This window comes from Jaculus jaculus, chromosome 18 (genome assembly GCF_020740685.1).
Source record: "Jaculus jaculus isolate mJacJac1 chromosome 18, mJacJac1.mat.Y.cur, whole genome shotgun sequence".
Lineage (NCBI taxonomy): Eukaryota > Metazoa > Chordata > Mammalia > Rodentia > Dipodidae > Jaculus > Jaculus jaculus.
In genome coordinates, this window is record NC_059119.1 from 29,299,172 (window position 1) to 29,313,482 (window position 14,311).

Below are 14,311 nucleotides of genomic sequence, written 5' to 3' on the forward strand. Positions count from 1 at the left end.
CAGCACTCAGGAGGTAGACGTAGGAGGGTTTGAGGCCAGCCTGAGACTACATAGTGAATCCAGGTTAGCCTGGTCTAGAGACACTACCTCAAAACACACACACACACACACACACACACACACACACACACACACACACAGTAATGGCAGCTGTAATTATTTTCATTTAGAATACTCTTGAGTGAGGTGGGATTCCATGTGGACCCTAAGGCACTGAATTGGAGACTGATGACACATTCCCCTGCCTGACCTCAGACTTGCTTCTCTAGGATGTCCCTATCCCTACCCCACAGTATTTCTAGGAAACCACATGCACGTCTCCCCAGCTGGACTTCTGAGCTTGAAGAACCTGAAGTTGGGCACCTGGCAGACAGGTACCCTGGCATCTTATTCTGAGGACATGCTCTGAGAAGGGGACAAATGAACAACACAGCTCCCCCAGCATCCTGGCAGATACAAAAATCAGTAAGAGCCGGGCGTGGTGGCACACACCTTTAATCTCAGCACTCAGGAGTTAGTGGTGGGAGGATTGCCATGAGTTCATGGCTACCCTGAGACTACATAGTGAATTCCAGGTCAGCATGGGCCAGAGCGAAACCCTGCCTTGAAAAACAAAACAAAAACAAAACAAAAATCAGTAAGAAACGAAGTGAAATTTAACAAGAGGCTGAAGAGTAGCGAAACCAATGATGGTCAACCCTGTGTGGTGCTCAGAGGAAGACCTGTTCCGTGCAGATTAAAATAACCTCTACAAGTTTGTTTTGCTTTCTCCCCATTTTTCTACCCTGGCTGCCTCACCTGCTCCTCCCCCAACTTGACAAAACAAAAGAAAAACAGCAAGCATCTTTGAAGCATGATTTTTATTTCTCTGCTATTTTGTGTCCTACTTTGTTTTGGTTCATGTGAGATTGCTGAATGTCCCCCAGAAGATGACATGGCTCAGAGGGCCCACCCTCTAAAACTGCGCATGCAAATCACCTGGAGTGGATTTGCTTCACTGGCCTGTTATTACTGAAATCTCCATTTCTAAGCACGCACAAGAGGACATCATTTTGAGTCTATAAATGAACAGGGATGGGGTGAGAAGCAGCTAGGTGTGCTGGAATGGGAGCGATGAGTGACACAGGGCTCCAGTGCCTGTCTAGAGACAAGACCAGCACAGATGGAGAAGCCACACAAAAATTCCCCCCAAAAATGTTATAGCACAGCGGGCAGAACTCTGCAGCCTAAGCCCCTTCCATCAGACTCCTCGGATACTTGGTGCTGACATATTCTGAAACAAGACAAAGGCCAAATTAAGCGGCGTAACAGGCAAGCAGGGCGACTCTGGCCCCCACTGCTACGTGAGTGTGGCTCATCCTGGGCCCTTAGTCACCTCTCTCCTATCCTCCCCGGTCCCCGGTTAACCCTCTCGGCAAGACCTGAGCAGGCCCAAACCCACTCTAAAATGTCTTTCCCTCGAAGGCTTGGAGATTGAAGGCAGTATCCAGGAACTTCCTAAGAGTCACCAGGTGAGTGTTTCTGTTTCCAGTGGCTGGCGCGGCTGCTGGGTCCCGGCCAATATACCTAGAGGAGAAGAAAATGCTAAGGAAAGGGCTGGGCTTGGCCACACTCATCCTAGGACTGTGGGGACGCGAGTCTGAGGAACTCCTGCCTGGGAACCGTCCTTGTGAGCTTCGCGGCCTAGGACAAACTCAGCCACAGGACAGAGAGGAGAAACCACGCCCTCTGTGTCATCGGACTTGCCAACACAGACAACGATAGCTACACCCCGAAGCTTGGGGAGCAAGCTCATTTTTGGCTTCTCAGTTCCTCAAACTCTCCCCCAAATGAGGGCACTGCTGTACACGGAGTGGCTGCCATGTGCCAGGCACCTCAGCAGCCTGGTCTACACAGGACCTATTTTGTCAGCCTCCCCTAGCAGAGCCGACATGCCTCGGGCTCCATGGCTCGGGGCTAAGACCAAAGGAAGGAGACTTGGAACACACAGGAGGGTCTCCAACTTAGTCCTGGCTACAGAACACAAATTACTCCCCATGAAGGTGGCACTGAAAATGCCCCAGCCCTGAGGGCAAAGCTATCCTGCATCAGCCAGGGTCCAACCCTAGAGTTTTCAAATGCCACCTAGAGAACGGCAGAGGCCAGTTCTGGACAGCACAAGCAAGAGGAAAGACAAAGCTAGCGTGGGACTCTGCCAGGCCCGAGAACCACAGGCAGGCCTAGCAGAGGTAAGTGGTAAATTGTGGTCCCCCCAGCCGTGTACCAGATGGGCCGGGTATGGCCAAGGAGGGTCATGAAGCGTGGGCTGATGTAGTCATAGTAGCCCATGTTTTTGTGTTCCTCCTGACACCACACCAGTTCTGCGCCCGGGTACTTCTCTGCTTCCTGCTTGATCAAGTCGAAGGGGAATGGAGAGATCTGGGGAGGAAGGCAGGGACACAGGGATATAGTCGAGGAGGGGCAGAACGGGTAGAGCCTGTCCCAAGTCTCACCAGTACCACTGCCATAGCCAGGGGCTGGCAAGCGGACCTTGCCCATCACCCCAAGTGCTTCGGACTCAGCTCACCTGCTCCAAGCGTGTGATGGCCACCTGCTTCTCCAGGCCCTGGCTGCTGCGCTCCTTCACCAGGTCGTAGTACACCTTTCCCGTGCAGAAGATGAGCCGCTGCACCTGCTCAGGAGACCGCGTCGCAGCCCCGTCTTCTGGAATCACCCGCTGGAAGCTGGTTCCTGAGGGATGGACCAGATACCCCAGAGGGGGCAGTGGGCTCTCTGAGCACTCCCAGGAGCCACGGGCATTTCCTGGCTATTGACTTCCCAGGGTTGCAGTGTGCTTGCACTAGACGCCTCTTGTTCCAAAGATGGAATTAAGGACGGGTGACATCCTAAGTTGTCACAGGGAGAGAAGATGGGGCTGTGGACAAAAGCAGAGCCCTGAGAACCCCAAGATTCAAGGTGTGAGATACCAGAGAGGGAGGAACAAAGAGGACCTCGGAGGGAGACAGGAGGTGACAGGATGGCACCATTGCTTGCCCCAGATCTGCCACATCCTGCACGGCCAGGCGGGAAGGTGTGGCTGCTGGGAGGTCCGTCCATTCCTCTTCCCGCGGCCCTGCAGCTGAGCCATCACCTCCCAGCTCTGTCCGTCGTCCCTTCCTGAGCTCAAGCATGCGGCTAACCTTCTCAGGAAGCTACTGTAGCGTGCCCACATCACCGCTTCCCAGGGGAAGACTCTGAGGCTCTGAGGGCAACTGTTTCTGGGCCCAGGAGAAGAGCTGCTGGGCAGCTCCGGGATCCAGTCCTGAGCTTTGAACTGCCCACTACCGCCATCTTCCCACAGTGGACACACAGGTGCACACCCTCTGAGGCCCCTCCTGCCCAGCACTGTGGCTACTCGGCAGCTTCCTACGACAGCTCTGTTCTGTCGACCTCAGGGCTTCACTCTTGTGCCTCCCTAATTCACGACCAAGTCACGTCTCTGTATCAACACCTGGTCTGCCGTGTGATTTCTCGCCCCTCCCCCCCAACACTCAAGTCGATGACACGCGAAGCTGGAGTGGACACCAGGTCTCCAGTAATGTCTATTTGGCTCACGAGAGAAACCGTGCTTGAGAGAATGAATGGCATTGAGTACCCAGCAAACCAGGTAAAGCTGTGCCAGCCTCCCACCTTTGAGCAGCCCTTACCAGGGCCCTAGATCTCATTCCAAATGACCAGAGGTGGCCATAGCACAAACTACCCAATCCCACGGCCAGGCTAGGAGCCACTGCAGCGTCAGCAAAGGGGAGGACGGAGTCCTGGGGGGAAGAAACCCCACGGAGGCGAACTCCTCAGGGAAAGCTACCCGACATACCCAGGCTAGGCACATACCGGACACCATCTGGTCAAAGCTGGACTTGGCGTCAGGGTGCCGCAGCAGAGATTTGGGTGTGAAGACAATCAGCTGGAAGGGAAACACATGCCCAGCTGCCAGTGGCCCCCACCTGCCCAGGGGCCTCACAAGTGACCCGGCCCAGCCACGGTGCTGACGGGAGGGCGGGCGGGCGGGTGGCTCACCGGCTTGCGGAAGGGCAGCAGGATCTGCCGGCGCAGCACGTGGAAATAGCTGGCTGGGGTGGAGCAGTTCACCACGATCCAGTTGCAGTCATAGAGCTGGCTCACCTCGAAGTCCTCGGTGAAGACCTGATGTGGAGTCAGTGGCAGCTAGGGGTGGTGCTCTGGCCACCAGACCCCGTTTCACATCTGGGGACGGCCAGAACCACTCACTGGGTAGGCGTCTGAGTCATCGTTGCTCATCTGCAGGAACCTCTCGGGCCGTGCTGAGGAGTGCTCTGGACCCTGAAAACACACTCGAGATAGCCCAGGCTGGTCCCACACAACAGCCCTGGCTCTGCAGGGTCCCCAGGCTTGCTTTCTGGAGGCAGTGTCCTCACTCTGGGACCCCAGAGCACAGGAAAGTATCCATGTGCTGCAAATGTGCAGGTCAGAAACAGGCAAAAAGACTACACCGAGGCATTCTTGGCCTGGCACATTCTGGAATCGCAGCAGATGCTATTGACTGAGCACCTGCCGCCGGACTAAATGTACACCCGTTATTCACTGGTGATGAGAGCAGCCCCGAGGGTGGGCCCTCATTTCCTCTCCACAGACTTGGAATGGGAGGGGCTGGCAGAGTAAACAAGCCCAGGTACCTGCCAGAAAGGGGCAGATTAACCCTGCCCGGCCCAGGGCCCACAGAGCGGACTCAAGGCGCAGGGGCCTGGCAGGCACACATCCTCCAAGTCCTCAAAACCACCCTCCTGGGTCCTTACCATGCCTTCCATGCCGTGGGGCAGCAGGAGCACAATGCCGTTGTGCCGCACCCACTTGGCCTGGCCAGTGCTGATGAACTGGTCGATGATGCACTGGGCTGTGTTGTGGAAGTCACCAAACTGAGCCTCCCAGAGAACCAGGGCATTGGGGCTGGCCATGGCATAGCCCAACTCAAAGCCTGAGCAGAGGACATCAAGACTTGCTTCAGTGTCTGTCATGAAGTGCCAGTGGCTGGAGTGAAACCCAATTTTCTCATTGTACATGCCTTGCTCCCACCAACCCTTCTCAATGGCTCAGAAGAGCCAGGGGGCTCCTGGGGCCTCAAAGGTCTGGATGGATCTTCCTAGGAGTGTGCAACATTTCCAAAGATGTCACTTTTAGCACTTATATCACGTGGGCTTATATGGCCTGGAAGCCACATTCAAAGACTTTTGGGAGCTACATGGAACCATCAGCACAGAAGCCCCCCACCCCCAGACACAATGAAAATATGTACAGAGCTGCTGAGCAGGGTCTGTCACAGGCCCAGAGGCAGCTCCCCAGAGGTGGGGCTGAAGCCCAAGAAGAGGAGGCGCACTGGGAATGGTGAGCTGTGAGACGGGCACAGAAGGCAGACTCTGGAGCAGCAAGCTCCACCTCCACCCAGGGCTCCTGAGGCGCCAGGCAGGGGAGGGAAGATGGGCTCAGAAATGTGGAGGCTCAGGGCCCAGGCAGTCAGGTGCTGTCTCACTGTGGGTTCTACTGATGGTTCTCAATCCGGGCCTCCATAGTTAATATCCAGAGAGGGGGCCTCTGGTGATTATAGGAATCCCCCACAAAGCAAGCAAGACCTCTCTTCCCCAAGTGGATCTCCGAAGGGCACACATGGGACAGTCTACTGACCACCACTCAGGGCTATTCCAGTATCCCTGCAACCACCCCCCCCCCCGCACACCCAAATCTCTTCAGCCCTCCAAGGCCCTGACCCTGGCTCCAGATCCCAGACACGTAGGTCGTCACCCAGCGTACCTAAGACTCCATATTCTGAAAGGGAGCTGTTGCACACGGTGTAGGGGGCTTGGTCGGGCCACAGGTGATTCATAGGGACACACGTCCTCCGGTCAACTTCTTGGTCATGGAGAACATGGTGCCGGTGGCTGGGGAGGAAATCAGAGAAGACCAGGGGGGCTGGCTCGGACTCCAGACCCAGGCAGCAGCGGGAAGGCAGGACTCGTTGCTGCTTTCGGACTCCTGTAAGGTCCGTAGGATGGCCACACCAAGAAAGCTGCCGCAGCGACCTGCTCCCCTCCTCCGCAGCTCCCCAGCCCTGCCCGCCTACAGACCACTCACACAGCACACTGGGGCACCAGACCCAGGTGTGCAGGCTAGGGCATCTCTGGCCTTAGCTTCTCAGGAACCAAAGTACCCTGCCCCAGTGGCCTTCCCAAGAACAGGGTTGAGTCTGAACCCCCAGGAGGCCACACCACTGGGCACAGTCTCCTGTCCATACTGCCAGGTCCCTCTACCCCCTCCTGCTGAGAGGAGGCAGACACCACTGTGCCATCCCCGAGGCCGGAGAATGAAAGGACTGCCTGGCTGAGCCCCAAGCCCGCTGAGAACTGGCATGGGGCACGGGGTGCAGCTGCACGGCTGCCCGGGTCCTGGACTGGAGCAAGGCTGGCAGAGATGAACGCTGTAGACAGGCGAACGACCACTGTGACCCGGGAATCCAATGCCTCAACTCAGCCCCGATGGTCAGGACACTGAAAATCTGGGGGCCCAAGAACTGTGATGTGGACCATGGACAAGGCCGAGTCCTCACTGGATGCAAATATTCAACACGCATGCTTGGGAAGAGCTGGCTAAGGGCAGGTCGCCAAATACAGAAATAAAGGATCCTGAGGACCACACAGAACCACCAGCACGGGCCAAGCAGCCAGGGCATATGTATGTGCCAGGGGGTCAGGAAAGGGTCCCGGCAGCTCTCTGGCAGCTTGGCCCTGGCTGCAGAGCTGATGGGGTTAGCAGTGATACCTCAGCAAGACTAGGGGTCTCCTCGGGGTCCCCATCGAAAGATCGGCCAGCTCTATTTCCGGTCTCCCATGCTGACCCCCAGACACCCCGTATACAGCTAAACTCCAAGATCCATGGGCTCAACAGGGACAAGACCAATCTCCAGGGGACTGAGGCCCCAGTCTGCTCTGCTCTCACCTGAAAGTGCCCCTCTCCACATCCTGGCCGCTGAGCCGCACATGGATGCCCTCCTTCAGCAGTGAGCCAAAGGCCATGTATTCAGCCAATGCCCAGTCCACCGTGCGATTCTTAGTCATGTCCGCACGGCCACGCAGGATGCGAGACAGGCCTACAGGAGGGAAGAGCATCTGAAGGTTTCAAGAGCCTGGCCATGGGCCTGGACTGGCTAAAGCCCAGGGTCCTTGAACAAGCGACCAGTGCAAAGCAGGGCCATGGTAGACCTCCTTCCCTGGTCTGCAGCTACTATGACGACTGGCCTGGGCCTGACACTCTCCTAGCCTCCTGCAAAGAAAGACGCGGACATGCGCACTGGGTCAGGATTCCTCCTGGAAACCCTGTGGAGGGGTGGCCCTGCTTTCCAGGGGAGACTGGGGCTAAGATGGGGGAGTCATGTACTTGAGATATCATACCCAACAAGACCCCTATAATGTACACAGAATAGCACTTAGCCCAGATGGCATCAGCAGGTACCAAGGCTACCTGGCTTCTATGCACACTGATACAGGCCACGTGAGCCCTCACACACTAGCTAGAGAGGACACAGGTACTCTAGCCATGGGGCCCCAGACTTTCCAAGCCGTAGCTACAGTGGCCACAGCTGAAGGGTGTCGTCAGTTACCACCCACCAGCCAGGTTCACAGGCTAGTGACATGTGGGGCTGTCCTGTGGTAACTGCCTGGGCCAGTGGCAGAATCCTGCCTGTATCTCAAGTCCACCCACAACCTCCACAGAAGGCCCAGCTTCCCTGTTCTCCTGCCTGGCCCAGGGATGCTGCAGAGCCCTCACTGGACACTCCCTGGTAGCCTGCAGAGTGCTGTCTGCAGTTGCCCAAGCCCCACGCCCACTGAGAGGAGCTGGAAACATGGGAAGCTGAGGGACCCAAATGAGGCTTCAAGACTAAGACACCAAGAGGCCAAACAAGGACATGCCATAAGTCATGTTTTGTTCCCAGCGGGTCACCCTGTAAGGCACTGTGTTGAAGTCTGCATGGTGACCTCACCTGTGTGGATCTTAAAGTCCTCCAGGGGCACAGAACTGGCCACATTGCCAATGTGGGTTAGCATGTCCTCAGAGATGCCGGTGGCAGGGCACGTCATGCTCTTGGGCTCCCCGTCCACAGTGAAGAAGCCTAAAGGGTCACACCTAGTTCACACTCAGGTGACGGTGGGACTCTGCTGCCCACGGTCAACCTGTAGTCTCTGGGCAGAGGGGCCCCAGCTTCTTCACACGCTGGATCTATGCTCAGGGCTTGCCACAGATGAAAAGGCGCTGTTATAACTGCTCCAATCCTCCCCTGGACCCTGAGACTACCGTCACCCAGCCCTGAGCAGACACCCTCAAAGTTGCCCACCAGCCCTTCCCTTCCTGGGAACAACTGGTCACACTTGCTTTGCTGTCACCTCCTCCAGAAATGGCATACACCTGGGTCTCGAGGGCACAGCCTCAGCTTCTGGCTCTACAGTGACTTTTCTCTAGGACCAGCCCAGTCCTGTCCCTCTGCAAATGCTCCAAAGAAGGTTCGGGGATCACTGAGCTGCATGCGCCACACTCACCAGGCCAGGGGGAGTCCAGCCAGTGCTTGATATGCAGGATCTTCTTATCCTTGGACCTGCCATATGCCTCCTCACAGATCCGGTCATATTTGGCAATTTCTTCCTAGAATTGGGAAGGAAGTGGACAGAGGCAGCAATGCCCTGGGCATCCAGGTTGGTCTTCCCAAACTCAAAAGCCCTGCAAGTTCTAGAACTCTCTTGGATTATGGAGATGCCGTGGTCAGAGAATCCGGAGTCCCAGGGCTCAGACTTCAGGGTGATCTTGGATAGTTCAAGGACTGGTAAGCCTACTGTGTACTCAGTAAGGAGCTCCAGCAAGACCCAGGACAGACGCAACCCTGACATCAGAGGTTCCCGAAGGCAGGAGGACCATTATGTCCACAAATACTTTCAGGAAGGAACCCAACACAAAAGCACCTCTTAGAAAGACCTCTAGGAACTTCCTACAACAGACTCTCTTCCTGCCTCAAGCCTGGTTTCCCCACATCATAGTGCTTGCTGAGGCCCACCCTGTGGTAACCATGTCCCCCTTTTTTAAAATATATTTTTAATTTTTTTTTTATTTTAAAGAGAAAGAGAGATAGAGAGAGAGAGAGAGAGAGAGATTGAGAACTGGCACGCCAGAGCCTCAGCCACTTCAAACTCCAGAAGCTTGTGCCACCTAGTGGGCATGCACGACCTTGCACTTGCCTCTTCTTTGTGCATCTGGCTTACTTGGGATCTGGAGAGTGAACATGGGTTCTTAGGCTTCACATGCAAGTGCCTTAACTGCTAAGCCGTCTCCCTCTCCTTCTGTCCCCTTTTATAACTGAGAACTTTGGGGGCCAAGGGCTAGTTCCTAACCCTCCAGAGTCTAACATGTGGCTACTATCATGTGCAGTCGCCCAAGGTCCCTCCCCCACCTCACCCTCATTAGAGGCTGATCCCAGGCTCACGCGTCCTCCCTCCCTACCTCAAACTCCTGAAGGGTGACCGTGCCCTCAGCAATGAGCTTGTCCGCGTACTTCTTCAGCACGGGCACCTGCTTGTGTATCTGCTTGTACATGAGAGGCTGCGTGAACATGGGCTCGTCCATCTCATTGTGGCCACGCCGGCGGTAGCAGACCTACAGGGGCAAGCCAGGGGGCTCAGTCCCTACCCCAGGCCATGTGTTCAGTGCAGTTACCGCAAACCTGGAGCACATCCAGCTAGGGTGCACTCTGCGAGGCATCCCAAAGCACCCACCGTCACCCATCACTGGATGGACTTGCCACGCCCAGGCCTTTGCACGGATGGCTCTGAGCAGCACTAACCCTCCTCTCAAAGCACTCTAAGCCCTCGCTGCTGAAGGTGTGAAAACAGAGACAGCTCAGCACAACAGAGACAGACCACCATCCCTGCTCCAGCCCAGGGAACCCACACACCCCCCCGCTTCCTCCACACAGCAGGGACAGACCAGATTCTTCTTTCAGCCTCAGCTCCAACCCACTTGGCCTGCTTGTCACAACTGGAACAGCCCCCCCCCCCCCGATCCAGCCCTCAGACACCCAAAACTACCTGGCCTGTCCCCCACCAGCAGGGATGCGCCACACTCATCACTTCCTTGGCCCCATCACCCCCAAACCCAGCGGGCCTCCCCTGCATAGCGGAGATGAGCCGGTCGCCCTTGCCTTGGCCTCGATACTCCAGACCTACCAGATCCACAACAACATCTTTGTTGAAGGTATTCCTCCACTCGGCCGCCACGCTGCACACGTAGATCACGGCCTCGGGGTCATCTGCGTTGACGTGGAAGATGGGCGCGTTGACTACACGGGCCACGTCGGTGGGGTAGGGTGAGGAGCGGGCCATCCGGGGGTCTGTGGTGAAGCCAATCTGCAGGAACACAAGGAACCAGTTGTATCTCTGGGTTTTCTTTTTTTCTCTGCTTTTCTTCCTTCCTTTCTCTTTCTTCTTTCTTTCAGAGATAAGGTCTCACTATGTCACCAAAGACGGCTTCAAACTCCTAGGCTCAAGGGATCCTCCTGCCTCAGCCTCTAGGGTAGCTGGGACTATAGGCAAACATCACTGTGCCCAGCATTCCTGTTTACCCTCAGATGGTGTTAGTCAGGTTAAGAAGCTGGGTGGGAGTCCATACATGGGATATGAATACGTCACAGAACAGACACAATAGCAGCTCCCAAGGGACAGCAGCATGGAGGAACTTATGCCCCCCCCCCTTTTTTTTTTCCTGCCAGTCACTTTTCTGCATTGTTAGAGAGAAATTCAGGCCTTGGAAAACCCTGGTCCACCAGAGAGTGACAGTAGTGCCTCAGGCAATGTACTTCAATCCCCAACCTCATCTATAAAGAGGGATCATTAAATTCCTGCCTCCCAGGAATACTCAAGGAAGATTAAATGTCGCTGCAGATAAGGTAGTTAACACAAGATTGCAAGCTGCTATTAACCACGGCTGCCTTAAAGCAAAGGCAGGTGGCATTCCATCTACAACCACTGTGCTCAGGTGGAGCTGAAGGTCATGTCCAGTTACACGCGCAGCCTCTGTGCTGTGTTCCCTGCGTCCTTACCACCTTCTCGTGGTATGCCAGCTATATGGGCGCTTCCTGGCGCCTGCAGGGAATCACTCAAGGATCCCCACCCCCCCTGCCAGATATGGAAATTCACGGATGTTCACATCCCCCACCCACATGCTCTCCTCTGCTTTCAATCACTCCTAGATTACTTACGATACAGATGCAAAGTAAATTCTAGGTAAGTAGTTGTTAGCTTATAATCTTTAGGGTATAATGACAAGGAAATAAAAAAAAAAACCCATACATGTTCTGTACCGGCTTACGATTTTTTTTTTCTGAATGTTTCTTTTTCTTTCTTCCTTTCTCTCCCTTCCTTCCTCTTTTTTTGTATGTGCTGCTCAGTCTCAAACCTAAGACTGCGAACGTTACGGAAAAGCACCCCACCACTGAGCTACACAGCTCCAACCCTTGAGTTTTCTGAGACGAAGCTTGCTATGTTTACAACCCAGGATGTCTTTGCAGTCTCTACGCAGTCCAGTCTAGCGTCAACCAATCACCTTCCTGTCTCAGCCTCCAGGGGGCCGAGATGACAGAAGGTGCCTCCACACCTGGCCTGAAGACCGTGGCTCTACAGTCAGTAGCACCTGTGGGTGGAGGCGCCTCCAGATATACAGGACCAACTGTCAACACATGTGTAGATAGATTGCCAATTTCACAGACCAGTGGACAGAGAATCAGGGTGGCTCGCTCTTTCCCTTAACCCACTGCCTGGATTTCTAGGGGCGGGCATGCTACCTGGCATGAAGTCCACACCCTTACCTGGTTATTGACCACCACATGCACGGTCCCATTGGTGGTGTAAGAGGGCAGGTCACTCAGGTGGAAGGTCTCGTAGACCACACCTTGGCCAGCGAAGGCAGCATCCCCATGGACCAGGATTGACATGACCTGCAGGGAAGGGGATGAGCCAGCAGGTCCCTACGCCCCCACTCTATGCAGGCCGCCTTCCTCCCTCTGAGGTGCTCAGTGTCCCCTCCCCAAAGCCTGGCCTTCAGTGACACCCTCTGGGCCCAGGCAAGCTCACCTTCTTGCCCTGGGCATCCCCACGGTAGAACTGCTCTGCTTTTGTCTTCCCCTGCACCACAGGGTCCACTGCTTCCAGATGGGAGGGGTTAGCCACCAGAGACAGTGTGATGTTCCTGTTGGTGACGCGGTTGATCCTCTCGTGGTACATGCCCAGGTGGTATTTGACATCCCCAGAGCCCTGAAGAGGAAGGAGGAATGTGATGAACCTACTCCTTTCTGGGCTAGGCACGTGAGCAGAGAGCTGGACAGCCATAGCCCATACCAGGCCAGAAGGGTCCCTGATCTGGCCCTCTCCTCGCCACCCCGACCCTCTCAACCTCCAGGCTGGCCTGAGGGGGAAGGCAGGCTCCTCCGGGGCATGGTGTCTGCTCTGCATTGTCAACTCTCGGAATGACTATCCCGTGTCTGATAGAAGCTCAGCAGCAGGCAGAGGGGCGTCCAGGGACAGTGACACGGGGAATGAAGACTGGCTCATAGCAACGCTGGAGCTGGGAGAACACCAGAGGTGAATGGCTGGCTACCTCATTCCTCACACCAAAGACTCACAGTAGTAGTGAAGGAAAACAAGACACACTTTAGGATCCGGAAGTATGGAAGGCTTACTTTCCAAACAATATTCAAAAGCCCAGAAACCATAAGGGATGAAATAGCTACATCAGAATTGGGACAATCAAGCTGAGGAAAATATTTACATGACAAACAGCGGCAAAGAGCCGATGCCTTCAATATGCAAAGTACTTTTCCAGATCTTTACGGTAGGGCTCCAAAGCCCCAGAGAAAAAGGACCAGTGGCACGAAGGGGAATTCACAGAGCAAGAAACACAAATGATTCAAAGACACATGAAAAAAAAAAAAAAAAAAAAGGTCAGTTCGATTTCTAACAAAGAAACATGCTAAAATGAAATCATTGTTGACCTATCCAATTAGCAGGGAGAGAAAATTCAACAGAGCTGGGAGGCTGACTGCAGGGGACACACTACGAATGGGCTTGGGGATAGCTTGCCAAATCGCCTCACTTGCTCACGTGAGAGGACACTCATTACAAGAGCCCAGTGCCCTCGCAGAGGACGCTTGATAGCTGTAAAAAAAAAAAGCCAACAAATCAAACCCCTCACACACTGGCATGAAACAGTGACAACTTGGTAAGTGAAGACAACCAAGTACCCACAGCACCCTTGGATATTCTCGTGGCCCATGATAATCAATATCAACCTGTGTGTGTGTGTGTGCACGCGCGCCTGTGTACGTATGCACACATGGAATACCCCTCAAGACGAATGCAAGGGCATGCGCGTTCACACACACACACACACAGGCTTCACAGAGGAAGCATTCTCATCAAGTATTAAAATCATGCTGAATTTCTTTTCCAATTTACCTTCTGTCCAACAAGGCTCATATTTTAGAGACCTTGGCATGCCAATGCTCTCTCTGCCTGCCTCTTTCTCTCTCTCTCTAAAATAAATAAATAATTAAAATTTTTTTGTTTATTCTTATTTATTTATTTGAGAGTGACAGAGAGAGGCAGATAGAGAGAAAGAGAGAGAGAGAAAATGGGCACGCCAGGGCCTCCAGCCACTGCAAATGAACGAACTCCAGATGCGTGTGCCCCCTTGTGCGTCTGGCTAACGTGGGTCCTGGGGAATCAAGCCTCGAACCGGGGTCCTTAGGCTTCACAGGCAAGCGCTTAACTGCTAAGCCATCTCTCCAGCCCAATAATTTTTTTAAATAGAGAGAGAGAGAGAGAAATGTCAGGGATAGAGAGATGACTTAGGAATTAAGGCGCTTGTCTGCAAAGCCAAAGGACCCAGGTTCAATTCCCCAGGACCCACGTAAGCCAGATGTACAAGGTGACACTTGTGTCTGGAGTTCGTTTACAAAACCTGAAGACCCAGGCATGCCCATTCTCTCTCTACTCACCTACCCACCCCTTAAATAAATAAATAATTTTTTAAAGTCAGCCAATTTAAAAAACTAAGCTTTTCTAATCTCCCTCTGCTCCATGGCCCCTCTTCCTTCCTTGTAGCACCCTGGGGCAGGTGCCTTCATCCATATTCTATGCAGAAGCAAAGAGGCCTGGAGATTGAAGGTGGCTGAGTGACATGAACAGGATGTGCAAAGATCTTGAACTGGTAG

The 14,311-nt window shown here is 54.3% G+C and overlaps 1 protein-coding gene across 2 annotated transcripts in view; it reads right to left on the reverse strand.

The window, feature by feature from the left end:
- Positions 1 to 845: 845 nt before the first annotated feature.
- Positions 846 to 14,311, reverse strand: part of Ogdhl (oxoglutarate dehydrogenase L) — a 28,483-nt gene continuing 15,017 nt past the window's right edge. The window contains exons 10-25 of one of the 2 annotated variants that reach the window (XM_045137805.1): positions 12,174 to 12,353; positions 11,909 to 12,037; positions 10,272 to 10,451; positions 9,550 to 9,702; positions 8,598 to 8,700; positions 8,045 to 8,173; positions 7,003 to 7,153; positions 5,821 to 5,948; positions 4,812 to 4,990; positions 4,267 to 4,338; positions 4,057 to 4,182; positions 3,871 to 3,943; positions 2,567 to 2,730; positions 2,264 to 2,418; positions 1,442 to 1,566; positions 846 to 1,273 (exon numbers count right to left, since the gene is read on the reverse strand). In XM_045137805.1, the coding sequence (XP_044993740.1) occupies positions 1,443 to 1,566; positions 2,264 to 2,418; positions 2,567 to 2,730; positions 3,871 to 3,943; positions 4,057 to 4,182; positions 4,267 to 4,338; positions 4,812 to 4,990; positions 5,821 to 5,948; positions 7,003 to 7,153; positions 8,045 to 8,173; positions 8,598 to 8,700; positions 9,550 to 9,702; positions 10,272 to 10,451; positions 11,909 to 12,037; positions 12,174 to 12,353 (2,046 nt within the window). In that variant the 3' untranslated portion in view covers positions 846 to 1,273; position 1,442. Of the gene's footprint in view, positions 1,567 to 2,263; positions 2,419 to 2,566; positions 2,731 to 3,870; positions 3,944 to 4,056; positions 4,183 to 4,266; positions 4,339 to 4,811; positions 4,991 to 5,820; positions 5,949 to 7,002; positions 7,154 to 8,044; positions 8,174 to 8,597; positions 8,701 to 9,549; positions 9,703 to 10,271; positions 10,452 to 11,908; positions 12,038 to 12,173; positions 12,354 to 14,311 lie in introns of both variants that reach the window. The other variant, XM_045137804.1, reaches the window with a different exon arrangement.